Here is a 16,506-nt window from a genome sequence, read left to right on the forward strand (position 1 = left end):
GTTCGAGTGGCCAGGGTCTGGAACGGGCTCCCAAGGGAGGTGGTGCTCTCCCCTACCCTGGGGGTCTTCAAGAGGAGGTTAGATGAGTATCTAGCTGGGGTCATCTAGACCCAGCACTCTTTCCTGCTTATGCAGGGGGTCGGACTCGATGATCTATTGAGGTCCCTTCCGACCCTAACATCTATGAATCTATATTCAGCTTATTGCCCCCTGTAACCTCCAGGTACCTTTCTGCAGAGCTGCTGCCTGCCCAACCTGTACCGGAGCATTGGATTGTTCCATCCTAAGTGCAGGACTTTGCACTTGTCATTATTGAACCTCATGAGATTTCTTTTTGGTCCAATCCTCCAAGTTGTCTGTATGCTGTTAGCGTTCCTGGCAACTATGGGACGCTGCTGGCTCATTTGGCTTATTGTCCACTATAACCCCCAGGTCCTTTTCTGCAGAACTCTGTCCAGCCAGTCAGCCCCAGTCTGTACTGGTGCATGGAACTGTGCTGTCCTAAGTGCAGGACTTTGCACTTGTCCTTGTTGAACCTCATGAGATTTCTTTTGAGCCAGTCCTGCAGTGATGCTCAACTTTCTAGACCCAAGGCACCGCTCAGAAAATGCACGGTCCTAGCTTTCACTCATTTTGAGTGGGAATAGAGTAATTTTTCTATTGCAAAGAACTCAGAAAGACGGCAACAGGGCAGAATGCTTTTGACAGGTTGGATTCCTACTGGAAACCTGTGGGTTTCCCGCGTGACCTATCAGCGATAACAAAGCAGGGAAGCTCAGGGAGTCCCTGCACCCTGACGGGCAGTCCCTGCTGACAGCACCGCCACATCCTTCGAAAGGTCCCATCACATCAGCCTCTTTCACGGCAACCTGCCCGGACAGGGGCGGCAGCGCGGATCAAAGCTCCGAGCCCGCATCCGGTCGCGTCGCGCCCCGCCCTCTGCGCGCCCTTCCGCCCCGCCCCCAGCGGCGTTCCACTGGCGCTAATTGGCCCGCAGAACTCGTTCTGCCACCGGCTACGGCGGGTGGTGTGGAAGAGAAAACGACGCAGGAAGCGCACACGCATCTGTCCCTCTACTGCCGCCTCGACGCTCGCGTGCCTTCCTTTTGTGTTAGCCGGCTGCGCACGCGCGCGTTCTTTTCTCCACCCCTTTCTCCGTTAGCCGGTTGCGCATGCGCGCCGCGCTCCACACAGGCACACGCGCATCCGTAGCTCCCCCCTCGCCTGTTGTCCGTCCACGCATGCGCGCTGCGCAGCGGCCCCTGATCTGTTCAAACAGGAAGGCGGACATATTTGCGTCCGAGCCTCCCTTGCCCGCGTCGCCCGGACTTGCCGTTGCTGCCGCGCCTGCCCCTCCTTGCCCTCTCCCCCGCGGCGGCGGACGCGGCCGAACAGCCCGCGGGGCCTGGCCGAGCCGAACTGGGCCGGGCCATGGCGGCGGCGCGTTGAGGGAGCGGCAGCGGTGGAGGATGCCGCCGGCGCTGCGCTGAAGCCGCTCGCGGGGAAGCAGCCGCGGAAGGGGGCGCGGGCCGGGGCGGGACGCGGGGGCATGGACACGGCGGGGCGCGGCGGGCCGGCCGCCAGGCAGGGAGCCCGCAGGGCGCCCGCCGCCGCCTAGGCGGCCCCTCCCAGGCAGCGCCGTGTGCGAGGCCGCCGCCACCCGCGGGCGCCCGCGGCGGCGGGGAAGCCTGGCCGCGGCCCGGGGCGGCCCGAGCCCGCCGGGAAACATGTCGACGGGGGAAGGCTTCGAGCCCCGCTTGGAGAAGATTGATGCGATGCTGAGGAGCCCCCGCTCCGAGGTCAACGTGGACTGCCTGCTGGTGAGTCCCCGCTTACCAATCCATCCTTAATTCGTAAATAGGGGTTGGGGGGCAGGCCCGCGTGGCTCGCCCGAAATCCTGCCGCGAGTCTCGGGGGAGAGCCCCCCTCTCCTCGCGCCGGATGGGACAGAGCTGCAGCCGGGAAGGCTCTGGGTGGCGTGGCCTGGGACGGGGCTCCCTTCATTCACAGCTGGGGGGATGAGAGTCCTGAGCAGTTTCTTGCCTGAGAGGCTGGTTGGTGGGCTGCTGGCTTCTGCTGGGCTCGGCTCTGCTTCCATCCAGCAGCGGAGGAAGAGGAGAGGAGCTGCTCTAGCTCATTGTAGCGCTGCTGATATCCTGTGGCAGTGTGCTGTCTTCGTAGCAGCGCAGCAGTTCACGTGTGGTCAGTGGCAGGTGATTGGGGGGGGAGGGGGAGTTCTGTCTGTCTGTCTGATTATAATTTCAGAGGAGCTAACAGATAGTTGGCTTCACCTTGTGACGCTGCTTCAGATGCTGTGGTTCATCTGCTCTGTGGTGTCAAGCCGTGCACCTGTATTTGCCTCTCCTTGTTACGGACTCGACATGATGTCTTGTACTTTCCGTTTAGCTTACTGCTCCCTCACAAGATCCTGAGGTTGTAATGAGCTTTTCTGTCTGGTAGGTCAAAACATGACCCTCGCTGAACTGTAGGGCTTAAGATGTGTGAGGGTTGGTGCTGTTCTGTTTTGTCTTTAAAACATCAGCCCTCTGAAGGAGGGAGGATCCGTGGATGGCTTTCAGGTTGTGGTAATAAGGATGTCTGTGGTTTCTTTTTTCTTTTTTTTGTTCTGTTTTTTTTTTAAACGTCTTAATAAGTAACATCCTGCGATTTACAGAAGTACTACTGTTAAGTAATCATATCAGATGTCACACACGGAGGTAGGGTAAGAATGGTTAGACATGCTAAGCTGATGCTAGACTAACTGTTCTGAAATGTACAGCTAAATGGTGTGAATGTACACCTAAATTTCACCACTAGGATTCACCCCTCCCCCCACCACTTTAACCCACCAGTTGAAGTGTGGTGGTAGTCTTTGCTCCGAATATGCCTAGGCAATTCTATGAATATGGTGGGGAACCTGACTACAAGCATGGCTTCAGCCTGTGGTTTGGACAGGGCCTCATCCACATGTCCATCTGCTGCTTAGAGTCTAGAGCCATATTGTTAGCTAGGCTGGAGGACAGTTGTTGGTACCACATTCCCTGACATGGTTTTACTAACCTGTAGAAAAATCTTACACATGGTTTTGGCCCAGGCCTTTGCCTGACTCATTACTACAGTTTTACAAGGTACAGTGTAGTCACTAAAGTCATGGTGAGCATCCAATTTTAATGGTATCTCCTTTTGGCAAGAGAGAATTACTTTGTTTCTTATCTTTGCCTAGTTAGTATTCGTTTAAAAGAAACACAGTTGAAAACTATATTTCTTGATTAAAATGAGAGATGACTTTAGTATTCAGCTTAGTCTGGTGAGCTGACTTTTGCACATCCTTGGTGATGTTATTGCTGACTGGAGTTTGTTTCCAGCTCTTGTATCTTTATCTCTTAACTCTAAAAGGAGTTAGAATTGGTTATTTATTAGAGGTTTTGTGCTTTTTTTAGTCCAAAACATAATATGTTGCTTATAAGAAAAAATACATTACACTTCACATATTCTTTCATTGACAAGAGCTCATTTAGAGCTATAGAGTAGCATAATTAATTTACTTTCTGTAGAAAAACAGTATTTTCTGTTTTTTTAATAGCATTTGAAGATGGCTAAATTGTATCTAAATCTCAAGTCTCTAACATTTTAAACAGTTTGCTTTAAAGAAGCTTAGAAACAGTTCCACAGGACAGGTGTACACAACTGTAGTTCTGATGCCCCTTCCTTGGTTCTGATAAAAATCAGTGCAAATATCTGGGCTGTTTTTGCTTCTACTTATTAAGTTAATAATTTTAAAAAGCGTTTTTTTTTATTAAAGGAATGAATGTTTTTTGTGTCCCTGGTTGCTTTCACTACTTATAGCATAAAGTAATGGTTCTCTCAACCTTTTTAGACTTGAGGCACCCTGAGATAGACTCTGGGTACCCCTCAGGAAATGCCAGCTCTTAGTTTTTGCTTTTAGTTTTCTACCTACAGGAAAAAATAATAGAGCAGTTTCTCTGTTGCAAAGAATCAAAAAGACCACAACTGTGTATTTCTATCTGAAATATCTAGGTTTATCTTGTGAATCATGTTTATACAACCAGAGCCAACCCGAGCAGAGTGCTGGGCCTGGGGCAAATCAGCCCATGTGGGGCCCTGCCCCCACTGATCCCATGTGCCCTGGACCTGAACAAGCCGCTGCTGCCATTGGCGGCAGTGGCGGGGTGCGGGTAGCAAGCGGCTGGATATGAAGCCAGCGGTGTTGGTGCGGAGTCACCGTGCCTGCTCCACCCAGCTCCGCAGGGCTCCCCGGGTGGCCCTGTATACTCCTAACAGTACTTACACTGTGTGGCACCATGTGTGTCATCCTGGAAAAGATTTCCGGGCATCCTGGCTGAGAATCAGTTAGCTGATACCTGGCTTTAAGGTATCAGCTGAATGCATGTTTCAGCTGTAATATGTAAATATATAGTCCAAATATCCTAAATACACAATTATTTTCTATTTACATAATTTACAAAATGAATTGTCACCTTCTCCCTCCTCCTCCCCCCCCCCGCCTTTTTTTTTTTTATTAGGTACAATGCACAACTTTTCATATTGGTGTGAAGAAAAACACTCTCAGGGGTAATCTGTTTCTTATAATGGCTTATTTTCACTCCCCTCCTCCCCTGTTCCCTGCCCATTTATTCCTTTTCCTGCACTCTTGTTTCTCCCTTAAATTTAACTCTTGAAGTAGCATTGTGCTGTTGAGGTTTGTTTGCTTTCATTTAGTTCTGGTTCTGGACACTGGCTCCCATGCCGTTTCCCATTTTTCTAGCATCAGAAGCAGGGTGGGGGGATTACCCAGGTGAATATCATACCAAGAAAGGATTTATGAATTTATAGTTGTGGGCTTCTCATAGCTTGGGGATATCTACATGATACCAAAAAAAGTCCATCTCTAACAGCCAAAGCTTATGTGCTGTCTTGTGACTCTAGCATCTGAGCAAAATGATTCACATGTGTTGGACTCATGGGCATGATTCTTGCAATTCATTTTTAACACAGAAAGCACTTGTCTGGGACAGCTTCACAGCCAGTTTAAGGTGTAGCACTATGTCTGTTTAGTAACGTAGATTTCTGCAGCCACCACTTGATGCTTTGTACTGGTTTGTAGGTGGAGAGAGGTAGTGACAAAAGAAAAGAGGAAAAAGGAAAAATGTACTGCAGGGTAGAAATATTGTAGTAGCCAGTAAGACGAACAAAGTGAACTCATGGAAAAAAGATGAGACATGAGAAAATGGAGCAAGAATAAGAGATTCAGATCTTTGGTTAGAATAGGCTTCAGTTAACTTTTATATGGTCAGTGTAGGATTTCTACCACCCTCAGTTTAGCTGTGGCCTTCAAAGTGATAGCCAGAATGTGTTGAGTGTCTAGCCAAGTGAGAACCTTGTTGGTAACTTGATACAGGTGATCTATTAACTCTTCAGTCAAAACATTAAACCCTAGAGTCTCTATGTAATGTTGAAAGATCAAGTAAAACGATGAAGGGTGTGTCAGATAGCTAGTGAAACACTCTAGGGTGTGGATTAATAAAATGCTGGTGCACACCTTGTGTTAAATAGGGCCCAAAGGCAAAATAAGAAATTTGCTATTGTTGCAAGCCCTGTAGTGCTTCATTAATAACAGAGCAGTTTTTTTGCCTTTTTTTAACCGATTCAGTGAATAACCTTTCACCACACAAAAGAGTGAAAAGAGACTTAGAAAAAGGTTAATGAGGACAAAAGTTCTAAATGTTTGGGTATCAGTTTTAAAACTGCAAAAAAACCCTCCTGGGCAGAGAGAGAGAGTATGCGCGCACGCCTTTCACTTGATCCAGAATTAACTTAAACAAAGGCTTGGTAAAATTCCATTTGGCTGGGTTTTTGAGTTATCTAAGCACAAAGTCCTTTTTCATGCTTTAAATATTGTTTAGACACTTGGATAACTCAAATGGTTTAATTTAAAAACTTCAAGCTCCCTGTAATCCTAATCCTAAAAGATGACAAATGCCTCTTAACTTGTTAAGAAATTTGGCTTGGAAATAATTGACAGCACTACAGGCCATGTATATGACTAGTTTTACCTAGTTTGCGTAGAGGTATTGGACTGCTCCAAAAATGTATTATTACAGCACTCGGTTTATGTAGCGTTTCCCTAGTTCCTGATGGCCTGGATGTTGTGGTCTTTAAGGAGAGGCAGTAAATTTCCTATATTAAGTAAAAATCTACTGTAACATTCTCAGTTGATTCACTCTGTTACTTGCTAAAATAAATGTTTGTGATGTGTTGCAGTTAACTTGGGGGAGTGGGGGGAGATTCTAACTCCATTTTTTAGGAGACTTGACAACAAAAACACTTTTTAAGTAGTTCCCTCTTTGAAATTCTTTTCTGTATCTAATATTCCTCTGTCAAAACAATCCTTTATGGCATCAGAAATCTTTTTTTTTTAAATTGGTTTAAACATTCACTTGATGATTAAACACTTCTGGTATTTGGAAAGTTCCATTTTTCTCTATGCTTAAAGAAAATAATTGAGAAAGTATCTTACTAGTCAGGTTCAGAAACCAATTTTGAACAGGGTAGTGAAAAAGGTAGGGGAAATGCCAGGTACTGGGAAAATCTAAAACGGTGATTGTCCATCTTTTTAGATTGAAGACACCCTTGGATAGACTGGAGGAATCCCTTGGGAAATGCCAGCTCTTGGTTTTCACTTTTTTTTTTCTTGATTGCAGAAAAATAATAGAGCAGTATTTCTGTTGCAAACAACTCCAAGACCACAACTATGAGTTTCTATTTGAAGTCTTTGGGTTTATCTTGTGAATCATGTTTTCAAACCTAACATTGTGTTGCACCCCACAGTACCTTTGAAAGGATCTCAAAGCACCCCAGGATGCTGTGACACCCGGGTTGAGAATTGCTGATCTAGACTAATAATGCACATGACTTCTTGTCTGAAGTTAGTAACTTCTTTGGTAAAGTCTTTGGTAACCTGGAATTAAAGGGCAGACTTATTGCCGACTTGGAAACCCACTCCACTTTTCTAAGATACAAATGTGAATGTTATACACAGGTTTACAGTGTCTTCTAAAAATGGATAATATTGTTTACAACTTTGGTTGGCATAATTAAATCAGAAGGGTTCAGTACTTTGGTCTGGAGATGCTGTGGATTAGTGGGTTGAGGTACTGGCTATGGAACTTGGCTTGGCAGTATGGGTTTCTAGCTTCTGTCTGATGTTTTAATTTTGTGAAGTGTTTTTAGTGTTCAGCAACTGTGGGGAGTGAAGGTAGAATTGATACTTGGGTACTTTAGCTGAGTTGTCAAAATGCCAGCATCTTTAAATGTATGCTGGACTTGGTAAGTTTAAACAGAAACTTCTAGATTCCCATTGCTCACTTAATTTTTAAAACCTGTCAGATGCAATTAATTTTGTTTAGCTAGAAGGGGATTTTTATAGGTTTTTTTTTCCTGCTAGGATTGAAGAAAGAATCAGAATACTAATTGTTGCTGAAAGATGACAGTGACCAATTAAGAACAAAACTCAAATCCTTTAAAGGCAAAGAAGCAAATGCTGCAGTTTGTCATAAAGCTTGTGCTATCCATGAAAATAAGTATGCATAGTTCATTATTATTTAATGATAACACAACCATATTTATTTCTCCCTGTAATCTTAACATATAAATGCAGCTATTTTGGAAAAGAAATATGTTTTTCAAATTCTACAGGATGCATAATTCTGAGGTTATGACTTCTATCTCCAGACTTAGGAGGAATGCAAGGAAATAGTGTTGCTTTTACCAGAATTACCGTTTCAGTCCCATTTTAAAATATACAAAATGTTCTTGATATTTTTTTCCTTCCTCCTAGGATATTATATGAGGAGTGCTTGGGGTTAAGATGTAGATCCTTATCTTTCATGTTGTGGTATTTGTGAGGAGAGTGTCTGTGTGTGTCTGTATTGAGATTTTTTTTTTGAGATTCCCCCCTTTGCTGGATATTTGATACTTGATACTATTGACATTTTCTTCCCTGAATTAAAAGGAAAAACAAGCTCCACTGCACATGGGAATAGAAATATACTGAAATAGCATAGTTCCTTATTTTGATTTAAAACTAGGGCATGTCAGGGTATCACAGGGTGTCTTCATCTGCTCAGTTGCAGAAGCTTCTTAAAGCCAGACAGCTTGTGAAACAACACAGGCAGAAATGCCAGGGGTGTGCAGGCACCACCCAATTATGGCTTATTTAAAACAAATGTAAATAGGTTCATCTTTCTGTTCTTTCCATACTTTGCTTAAATCAACAGCCTGATAAAGAACGCTTGAACTAAAGTTGAAACATGATCTTATTGAATCGGGGCAGAAGTGCTTTGGTGAGCTAGCCCCCCTGCAACATTCCAGGGTGTTGAGAAGCATCTATGCTCTCATTTAGTTTGCAGTTTTGTGGTCTTTTTTGGGTTCTTTATTGCTGGAGGATATTTAAATAACCATGGCACCAAAAAAGTCCATCTCTTGACAAGTTTATGCACTGCCCTGTAACACTGACATCTGAGCAAAATGATTCATGTGCGTAGGACTCATGAGCATAATTCTTGTAATTAGTATTTAAGATCGTCTGGTACAGGCATTTGTCTGGTACAGTCTCGCAACTAGTTCGAAGGGCAGCAGTATACCTGCATTGGAACAGTGATTGCCACTTCAAGGTTTTTACTGGTTTCTAAGTGAATTCAGAATACAGTTCAAAGTCTGTCCTGACATTTAGAATCCTTCACGGGATTGGTCCCAGCCAAGTAAGAGAGCGCCACTCCCTCTGCAACTATGCAGGAAAAATGAAACTGCCAGGCAGTAAGGGTTGTCTTTTTACACTTACACACAGACACACACATTGGAGGTTTTACTTCTAAAGCTCTTACATGCTTGATTCCTTTGTTCACAATGTGACCTTTAGACTTTCTAACCTGTGAAGGGAAAATGGGGGTGACCACTTATTCAGGAATAGTTGGGTGCTGTGATACTACTATAAAGATATGGGCATCATAAATCCTTCTGGGTGTGGGCAGATAAAATAATTAAATTAATTGAGAAGTTGGAAGTGGAACTCTGCCATGGTGTGACTGTATCTGCTTTAGTAGTTTCATCTGTCTGCTGCTATACCGTACAGTAAGTGATTAGGTAAACTGCAGTAATTTACCTTGTTTCATTTAGAGGTAAATCTCTGGAGTTTAGTTTCACTTGCTGCAGAAGAGTCTGGTAAAACAAAATGGATCATCTGACATGCTGTTATGAAAAGCAAATTCCCCCCCATCCTCCACTTGAAAATGGCATAATTGTTTATCTGTCTGCATCATCAAAAAGCTGATTGCACAGAAAGTCTAAGGTTTAGTTCTAGAGTATGGATTAGAATTAATAAAACAATTCAAATTACACACACATGGAAAAAATACATTTAACTATTAAATATGTATGGTTTCATTTGGTTTTTTTGGGGGGGGAAGTGGGGGGAGACGGTTTCATGACCAAATCACCATATCCTGGCTGCAGTGCATCATGACAAAAATGTTTCTAGAGCTTATATTTTCTTAACGGTGCTAGAATGCCTAGTAATTTTATAATGGGCACTTGTATGTATTTGCAACATAAGGGCTGAATCAGAATTTACTCTGCAGCTAGAAGCTGACATGACCTACTCCAGAATTTTTAGGTGATGGAAGATTTCTGCAGTGAGGCCCATGCAGTATTTGAAATTCAGACAAGACAGTTGCGAGGACTGCCTAGCCTTAATTTCCATAAATATGTTCAAGAAATATTCTTCCTTTGGTTATGTATCAAGGCTTAATCCTTTATTCTAACATTCTCATGGTAGATTAATTATGTCTGTTTTATTCATGTGTGCTAGATAGCTATACAACAATCTGTATTCACGTTTATCAGCTTCTACTTGTTGGGTGTAAAATTTTTTTCTAGTTGAAGTCTTTTTTTATATTTTAGTGCCTAGGGAAGTGGGGGGTGTGTGTGTGTGTGTCTTGTTTGTCCCATTTAACAGATGCAAAAGACCTTTAAATTGGACTTCTTTTAATAAACTTTGTTACCTTTTTACCATATCACATTATTCCTCTCACAGCTTCCGTAGTTTGTTCTCTTCATGAAAACTCTTCCTGCTGATGGCATTTTTCATAAACCATTAAGCGGGGACAAGCTGACAAGATTTTAATCCATCTCTTGCCTACTAAGGGTTCTGAATAGTTAGGGGCCCTAGTATATTTAGCTTGTCAACTGCCTTTGCAGTTTTAAGCAATTTGTCTGTCTAAAGAAGGTGGCAGTCAACAGCATATTGGGAGTGGGTGGATATATTGGGAGTTTTGCCATTGCTTGTGCTTTGATAACAGCAAGACTAGTGAAGAAATAGCGTTCTAAAAGGCAACAGAACAAAACCTGAGCTTTTAGAAAGGTATGGGTGGGGTGTGTTACTCTGGTTATTTAAAAATTTCCTTCAAGAAAGGCGATATTCTTAAACATTGTTAAAGAGGGAAACAGACATATGAGCTTCCAAGAGAGCTTTCAGCAGAACCTGCAAATGTTATTGGATTTGATCTTGCTTGATGTATTTTAATAATAAAAATTACTAGTTGTGCAGAGAGGTTTTTTTTGATGAATAGCTTTGTTGACATTTTAGCAAAGGTGGGATTGATGCCCAAGAGGTTCCAGGGAGGCTGAAGGAAATAAACATGACAATGGTTGGGGCAACCTGCACAAGCAGGTTGGCTTTTAACAGAATGGTTATAAACAGGATGGTTTTTAATAATAAAAAAAAAATACATGTTGTGGGGAGGGGCTTGTAACACTTCATTGTGCTGAGAGAAGTGAGGCTAAACTTAAAAGCAGGGTGGGAGTGGGGAAGAGGGAGGAATTGTGTTCCTGACTTCAGTCTTGTTCAGGTCAGTTTATAATAATGAGCCATTCTTCTATGACATTTTAGGTATGTGCAGCACTCCATTGCATATACCAGTGGGGTGCAGTACTGGTAACAGTGGTGTTCAAAAAAAGCACTTGTGCCTTCCTTCCTTTCCTGCCCCCTCCTTCTCTCCCCCCCCCCCCTTTGCTTATGTTTAAGGTTAGCTGGTTCTTTTGTAGATTCTTTGTTTTTTTTAGATAAGAAACCTTAAATTTCTTAGCTTAGATTAATTTGGACTTGGTTCTGTTTACCACATCCAAAAGGATAAAAGGCTTGACTTGAATTGGTGCCTACTTGGTCCAACATTCATATGTTTCATAGACATTTGGGCTAGAAGGGACCCCGGAGGATCATTGAGTCCAGCCCCCTGCCCCAGGGGCAGGAAGTCAGCAGGGATCATAGGATCTCAGCAAGATAAGCATCCAAATGCATCTTGAAGGCGTTCAAAGTGAGTGCTTGAACCGCCTCTAGTGGCAGTCTATTCCAAACCTTGGGGGCTCGGAAAGTAAAGAAGTTCTTCCTTATGTCCAGCCTGAATCGGTTGCGGTGGAGTTTGTGACCGTTCGATCTTGTCATCCCTTCGGGCGCTGTGGTGAACAGACGTTCTCCCAGATGGTGATGATGGGATTGGATGCTGCCCATACCAGATGCTTAGTGTGTTTTGAAAAGGATCGCACTCTTAAAAGATTCTCAGTTTGAAGCACACCTAACCAGTGGCTTTCAAGAAATAACCAGATACGACTACACACTCTCTTTGAAGAATGTTCTTGATGCCTCCTTTGGGCTCTTTCTTTAAGCTTATTATGATTTGTTATGGACTCAACACCAGGAGTTGTTTGTAAGCTATTCTGTTAAGCAACCAGACTTAGTATGAATAGGAAGTTAAGTGAACTAAATCTGTAGAAGAACTTACCTTCAAGGTGATACGTTATTCAGTAATGAAACATTAACTATATAGGAGAAAAGTGAAATCAACTGCAAATTTCTTACGTGTCTGCTATTTTCAAAGAAGGATGATCTGAGGGTCTATAGTCAGGTACCTTAAGCAGTTTTCGTTCATCTTTCTGTGTCTCATCTAACTTTCTTGTTTAAAGGCATCTTTTTCAGCAACAACATCATGTTGCAGCCACAACAGAGAAGGCTCTGAAATTTGATGTGTAGAAGCTTCTATCCAAGCCTCATATCCCTCTTCCCACCTTGGAATTCCATCAATCTGTTCAGGGTACTAGATGCATTTTAAATGGTCTTTCATTTTAATACTTTGTCCATAGCTTCTAATTATTTTTGGGAACCCTTTTCACTAGAAATAGAAGTCATTAAGCATGTGTCAAGGGATTTCAGAGCTAAAGCTTTGTATTTATAGGCTTGTTGGTAATAAAGAGATTCTATAGATCTAACCCTGGTCAAGGTCTGGAAGTCAACCTTTACAGGGAACTTTTATTCGATATGTAGATGCTAATGTCTATCATAATACCTTTCTACCTATATTGCTTGGAAAAATGTGTACTACTTCATCTCTATCACTTGGACTAGCAGGTACCTTTACTTCCTGATTGTATGAAACCTTTTCCATATGAAAGACTTTAATTTGATTTATGTAATACCTTGGCCCTTAGTGTGTTTAAAGTATATACTGTCATCAGAGTAAGCCCATGATAAAATAAAAAAAGACAACATCCATGTTTATATATAATTTTTTGGGTGGGGGGAACAATGTATTTTTTATTTATTTAAATACTCTAGTGACTAGAAAGTACGGTAAACCTGGGTAAGATATTTTAATGGTAAATTACACTTGATGTTTTATAAAAAGGTACCCTTTATATAATTTGCATTTGCCCTAGTTTCAGCTTTTTAGCCATTGGCTCTTGTCAAACTCTTTTCTCTTTTTGAAGTGCTCTTTCCTACCAAACTTTTCTTGTATTGGTCCCTTTAAATTATTGAAAATGGCCACTTACCTGTCTCCTTGATTGTTGATCTCTTGCCATAAGTTTTGTTTTAGAAAGCTGATTCTTGTGCCTCTTTCTAAATCCACTCCAACGTATTAGCCTCTTCCTTTCAATTGTAGACACCACAGCTGTGTGCAGTATTGGAGGAGCAGTTGCATGAGCATTAATGCAGACATTAAAACAAATACTTCCTTCCTTAATATTCCCCTCTTCAGATATTCAATGATCACATTTAGCCTGGGATTACAACAGCTCACTGAGAGCTCATATTCAACTGATTGTCCTCCCAACTCCAGGCTCTTTCCTCTGTCTTGAAAGTTTGGTTACCATTTCTTGTTCCTAGATGTGTGGTTGTATTAGAAAGTATAATTCTGTATAACAGCACATAGTTCCCCAAGAAATCCAGATTAATCTGTATTGATGACCTGTCCTGTTTCACCCATCTCTAGTATGTTGTCCACAAAACTGATAAGCTGTGACCAGTAAGTGGTACCCTTGTTTGCTTCTAGACTACTGTTCAATTTTAACTGGCCTGGAGTCGAGAGCTAATTGTTGCAGGACCTTACAACGAATTCTGAGGCATTTTAACGTTTTGAAACCAATCACCTAATCAGTGTTCAATGCATTTCGTGCAAGCTCTGACTTTTATTTTTCCATTTTATTGTAGTGTCTAATGCTTAGTTGATATGATATGGCATAAATGTGCTGCTCCGAAAGGGGAAGCTACCTGCTTAAAGGAATGGTAAAACCACTCAAAGGATTTGGGGAGAGGAAAAAGTTTAAAAAAATCTCCATAGGATATTTTTAAAGATCAGTAAGCTAGTGATTAAAAAATTTAAGTTCCTCCCACTCTTTAAAATATTCAGCTCCTCCCACTTACAAGGCAGCATATTTGAATTAAAGAGAGGGCCTCAGACACTGTCTGGAATTTGATTTGCTTTAATTTTAGTCAAAGTCTTGCGTAAATTTTCTTTCATACAGTGCATTATTTGAATCCTTAATTGTGCGTGATTGACTGAAGGCACTTTTAGGACCTTGTTTTACTCAGGCCTGCTTCATCCAAGCCAGATACAATACCGTATACTTGCATTATGGCTGAGGCTCCTTGTATTGCACAAGATATTTAACTTTAGGCACACAAAACAAACTTGAAAAGCTGTAACAGAGGTGCTTGCAGATGTTAAAAAACAAAACAAAAATGTGCTTTACCAAAAGAAGCAGCGCATTACTTCGACTTCGGTCCGCAGCGCTTGTATAGATCAGGTGCTTCAGTAGGGCTTTTCAACATTTGTAGCTAAAGCTGATTCAGTTGGCTAGTAGGTAAGTGCCAACCCCCCTCCCCGAAGTCTCTGATCTATACAGACATTGGGTGAGCTGGGTTATGTGCTGCCTCTTTGAGGCATTTACTGGGCTTGGCTCGGGAGCATGCTGAGTTTAAAGTAAAGCAGCACTTTTCTTTACTTTTTTGTTTTTTTTACTTTTGCAAGCAGCCAGTTATTCCTCCTATCTGGGGAAGACTTCCCTGAGGCATATTGCTAGGGAGGGTCACCTGTACCCGAACTTGAAATTAACTGTATACTATAGTTTTGCTGGTGTGTTTTATTGATGTGTTATTTTTGTCAGTTTTTTTAAAGGATGTTTTCCATTTGCCTCCAATTGGCCAGTGATATTTGCAATTAACTAGTTCATTAGAGGAACTTAACTAGTTCCAAAAATATCTTGGGTTCTCATCTGAAAAGGTCCAAGTATAGCACCTAAATAGGTGAGTACAATCTTTGGGGGAAAATATTGCCATTTTCTGTATTTTATTTTTGTTAGGCTTGATTTTTGTAGCCAAATAACCTACAAGACTTCTTGTATAAGGTAGCTTCCAAAATGTATCCCTTGACTAAAACGAAACAAGCTCCATTTATAGCATGTAGCTGGACAATTTTGAAGAATCCTACAGATAAAATGGGTAAGAATTCATTCCAGTTGAGTTACGTCTTCCAGTCCATGTCTGTACTTCAGGTAAAAAGGTTTCTTCATTCTAATACAAGTATACGCTTTGATCTTAGTCATTTGTTTGGGAATTAGAATTTTACCAACATTTTAGAGTGGCAAACAGTGCAGGTCCTCCTTCAACCCAAAGGGATTTTAAGACTGCAAGCTTTCATTATGCCTAAAGAGAACTAATTGGTGTCCTGGACCAATTACTTAAGTAAATTAAATTTTTACTAATGGGCAATTGAAGAAGTTAAGGGTGCACAGGAAAAATTCAATTCCAGAGTTTGTGTAATGCTTTAAGAACAGGAATAGGACTTATCCTATTGCAACTGTTACTCTGAAAATAGTCAGGTGAAGTATGCAGGGGTTTAGGTTGTAGCCGTGTTGGTCTAAGGATATAGGCAGAAAAGGTTCCTTGGGTGAATTTGATATCTTTTATTAGACCAACCCAAATGGTTGGAGAATAGTTATTAAGCAAGCTTTCGGCTTCAAAAACCCTTTGTCAGGCTCAGGAAGCTGCAGCAGTTGGTGTGTGCTCTTCCTGGATGGAATGAATAACTATTTTCCAACCATTTGGGTTGGTCTAATAAAAGATATCAAATTCACCCAAGGAACCTTGTCAGGTGAAGTATCATTTTTTAGGGATCTGCTGAAGTCAGAGTGGCTGCTGGCAGACTGCAAGATCATTTTATGGGCAGACTGCAAGCCTGACAGTGGGCGGAGCATGGTGGGCTCCTGCCATGCTTCTGGCTGAGGGGCCCTGGTGGTCCTGCTCTTCCCCACTGATTGGCTCCAGGCTATCTGCCATAGAGCCCCACACCTTGCTGCTGATTGGCTGCCAGGGCTGTCAGTCCTGGCCCTGCCCTTTGCCACCTGTTGACAAGGGGTGGGGCCATATGATGGATAGCTCTCACAGCCAATCAGCAGTGAGGAGCAGGGCAGCAGTCCTCTTGCCATGCTGGCACACCATCCTCTCTCTCCCCTTTTCCTGTGGGCTGTGCAGCCAGGCCACACTGGTCACAAGGACTTCTGGCTCCCCAGAGGAAACCAACATTTTTTTTTTTCAGTGAGATTGATTTTTTTTTTTTCCCCAGGGAGACCACCAAAGGTGTGGACCCTGCACTTTTTTTGTGGAGCCTGCTCAAAATCGGTTTCTGCAAAAATTGCAAAATTGCAATTTTTTTGGTAGGTCCCTAATCATTTTGTGCCATCTGCAGTAGTGTCACTAAGGGTGAGAGAGGGGCATCTGTCCCATGTTCTAAGTTAGGGGCTCCAGAATTGCCCTTCACCCCAGTGGAGTCCATGCTCCAGCATTATTGCTATGTTGGGAACTCCAGAACAGTTCCTGGCTGCTGCTGGTTTAAGAACAACAGAGCCAGGGCAGGAAGCAGCTCAGCCGGGACCATTTAGACATTTCCAGCATGGGAAAGGCGGTTTGCCCTCTGCTCTCTGAACCCATGTGTTCCTGTCACTCCTTCCCCAGCTGTCAGAACGTGCCTCCAGGCAGCCTCCTACATCTACTGCAAGGTTTGCCCTGGTTGCCAACTTGGCTTGCGAAGCGCCGGCCATTTCAATCACTGTTAATATTTCTTTCCTTTTTAAAGTACTTGACAGCCTTTGTATCAAACT

At 42.7% G+C, this 16,506-nt stretch overlaps 1 protein-coding gene across 2 annotated transcripts in view; it reads left to right on the top strand.

The window, feature by feature from the left end:
- Positions 1–1,238: 1,238 nt before the first annotated feature.
- The window catches only part of ROCK1 (Rho associated coiled-coil containing protein kinase 1), a 135,714-nt gene continuing 120,446 nt past the window's right edge, over positions 1,239–16,506 (top strand). For both annotated transcript variants that reach the window (XM_006277187.4, XM_006277188.4), the window contains exon 1: positions 1,239–1,820. In XM_006277187.4, coding sequence (XP_006277249.2) covers positions 1,728–1,820 — 93 coding nt within the window. In that variant the 5' untranslated portion in view covers positions 1,239–1,727. The remainder of the gene's footprint in view (positions 1,821–16,506) is intronic.

Source organism: Alligator mississippiensis, chromosome 3 (genome assembly GCF_030867095.1).
Source record: "Alligator mississippiensis isolate rAllMis1 chromosome 3, rAllMis1, whole genome shotgun sequence".
NCBI lineage: Eukaryota > Metazoa > Chordata > Crocodylia > Alligatoridae > Alligator > Alligator mississippiensis.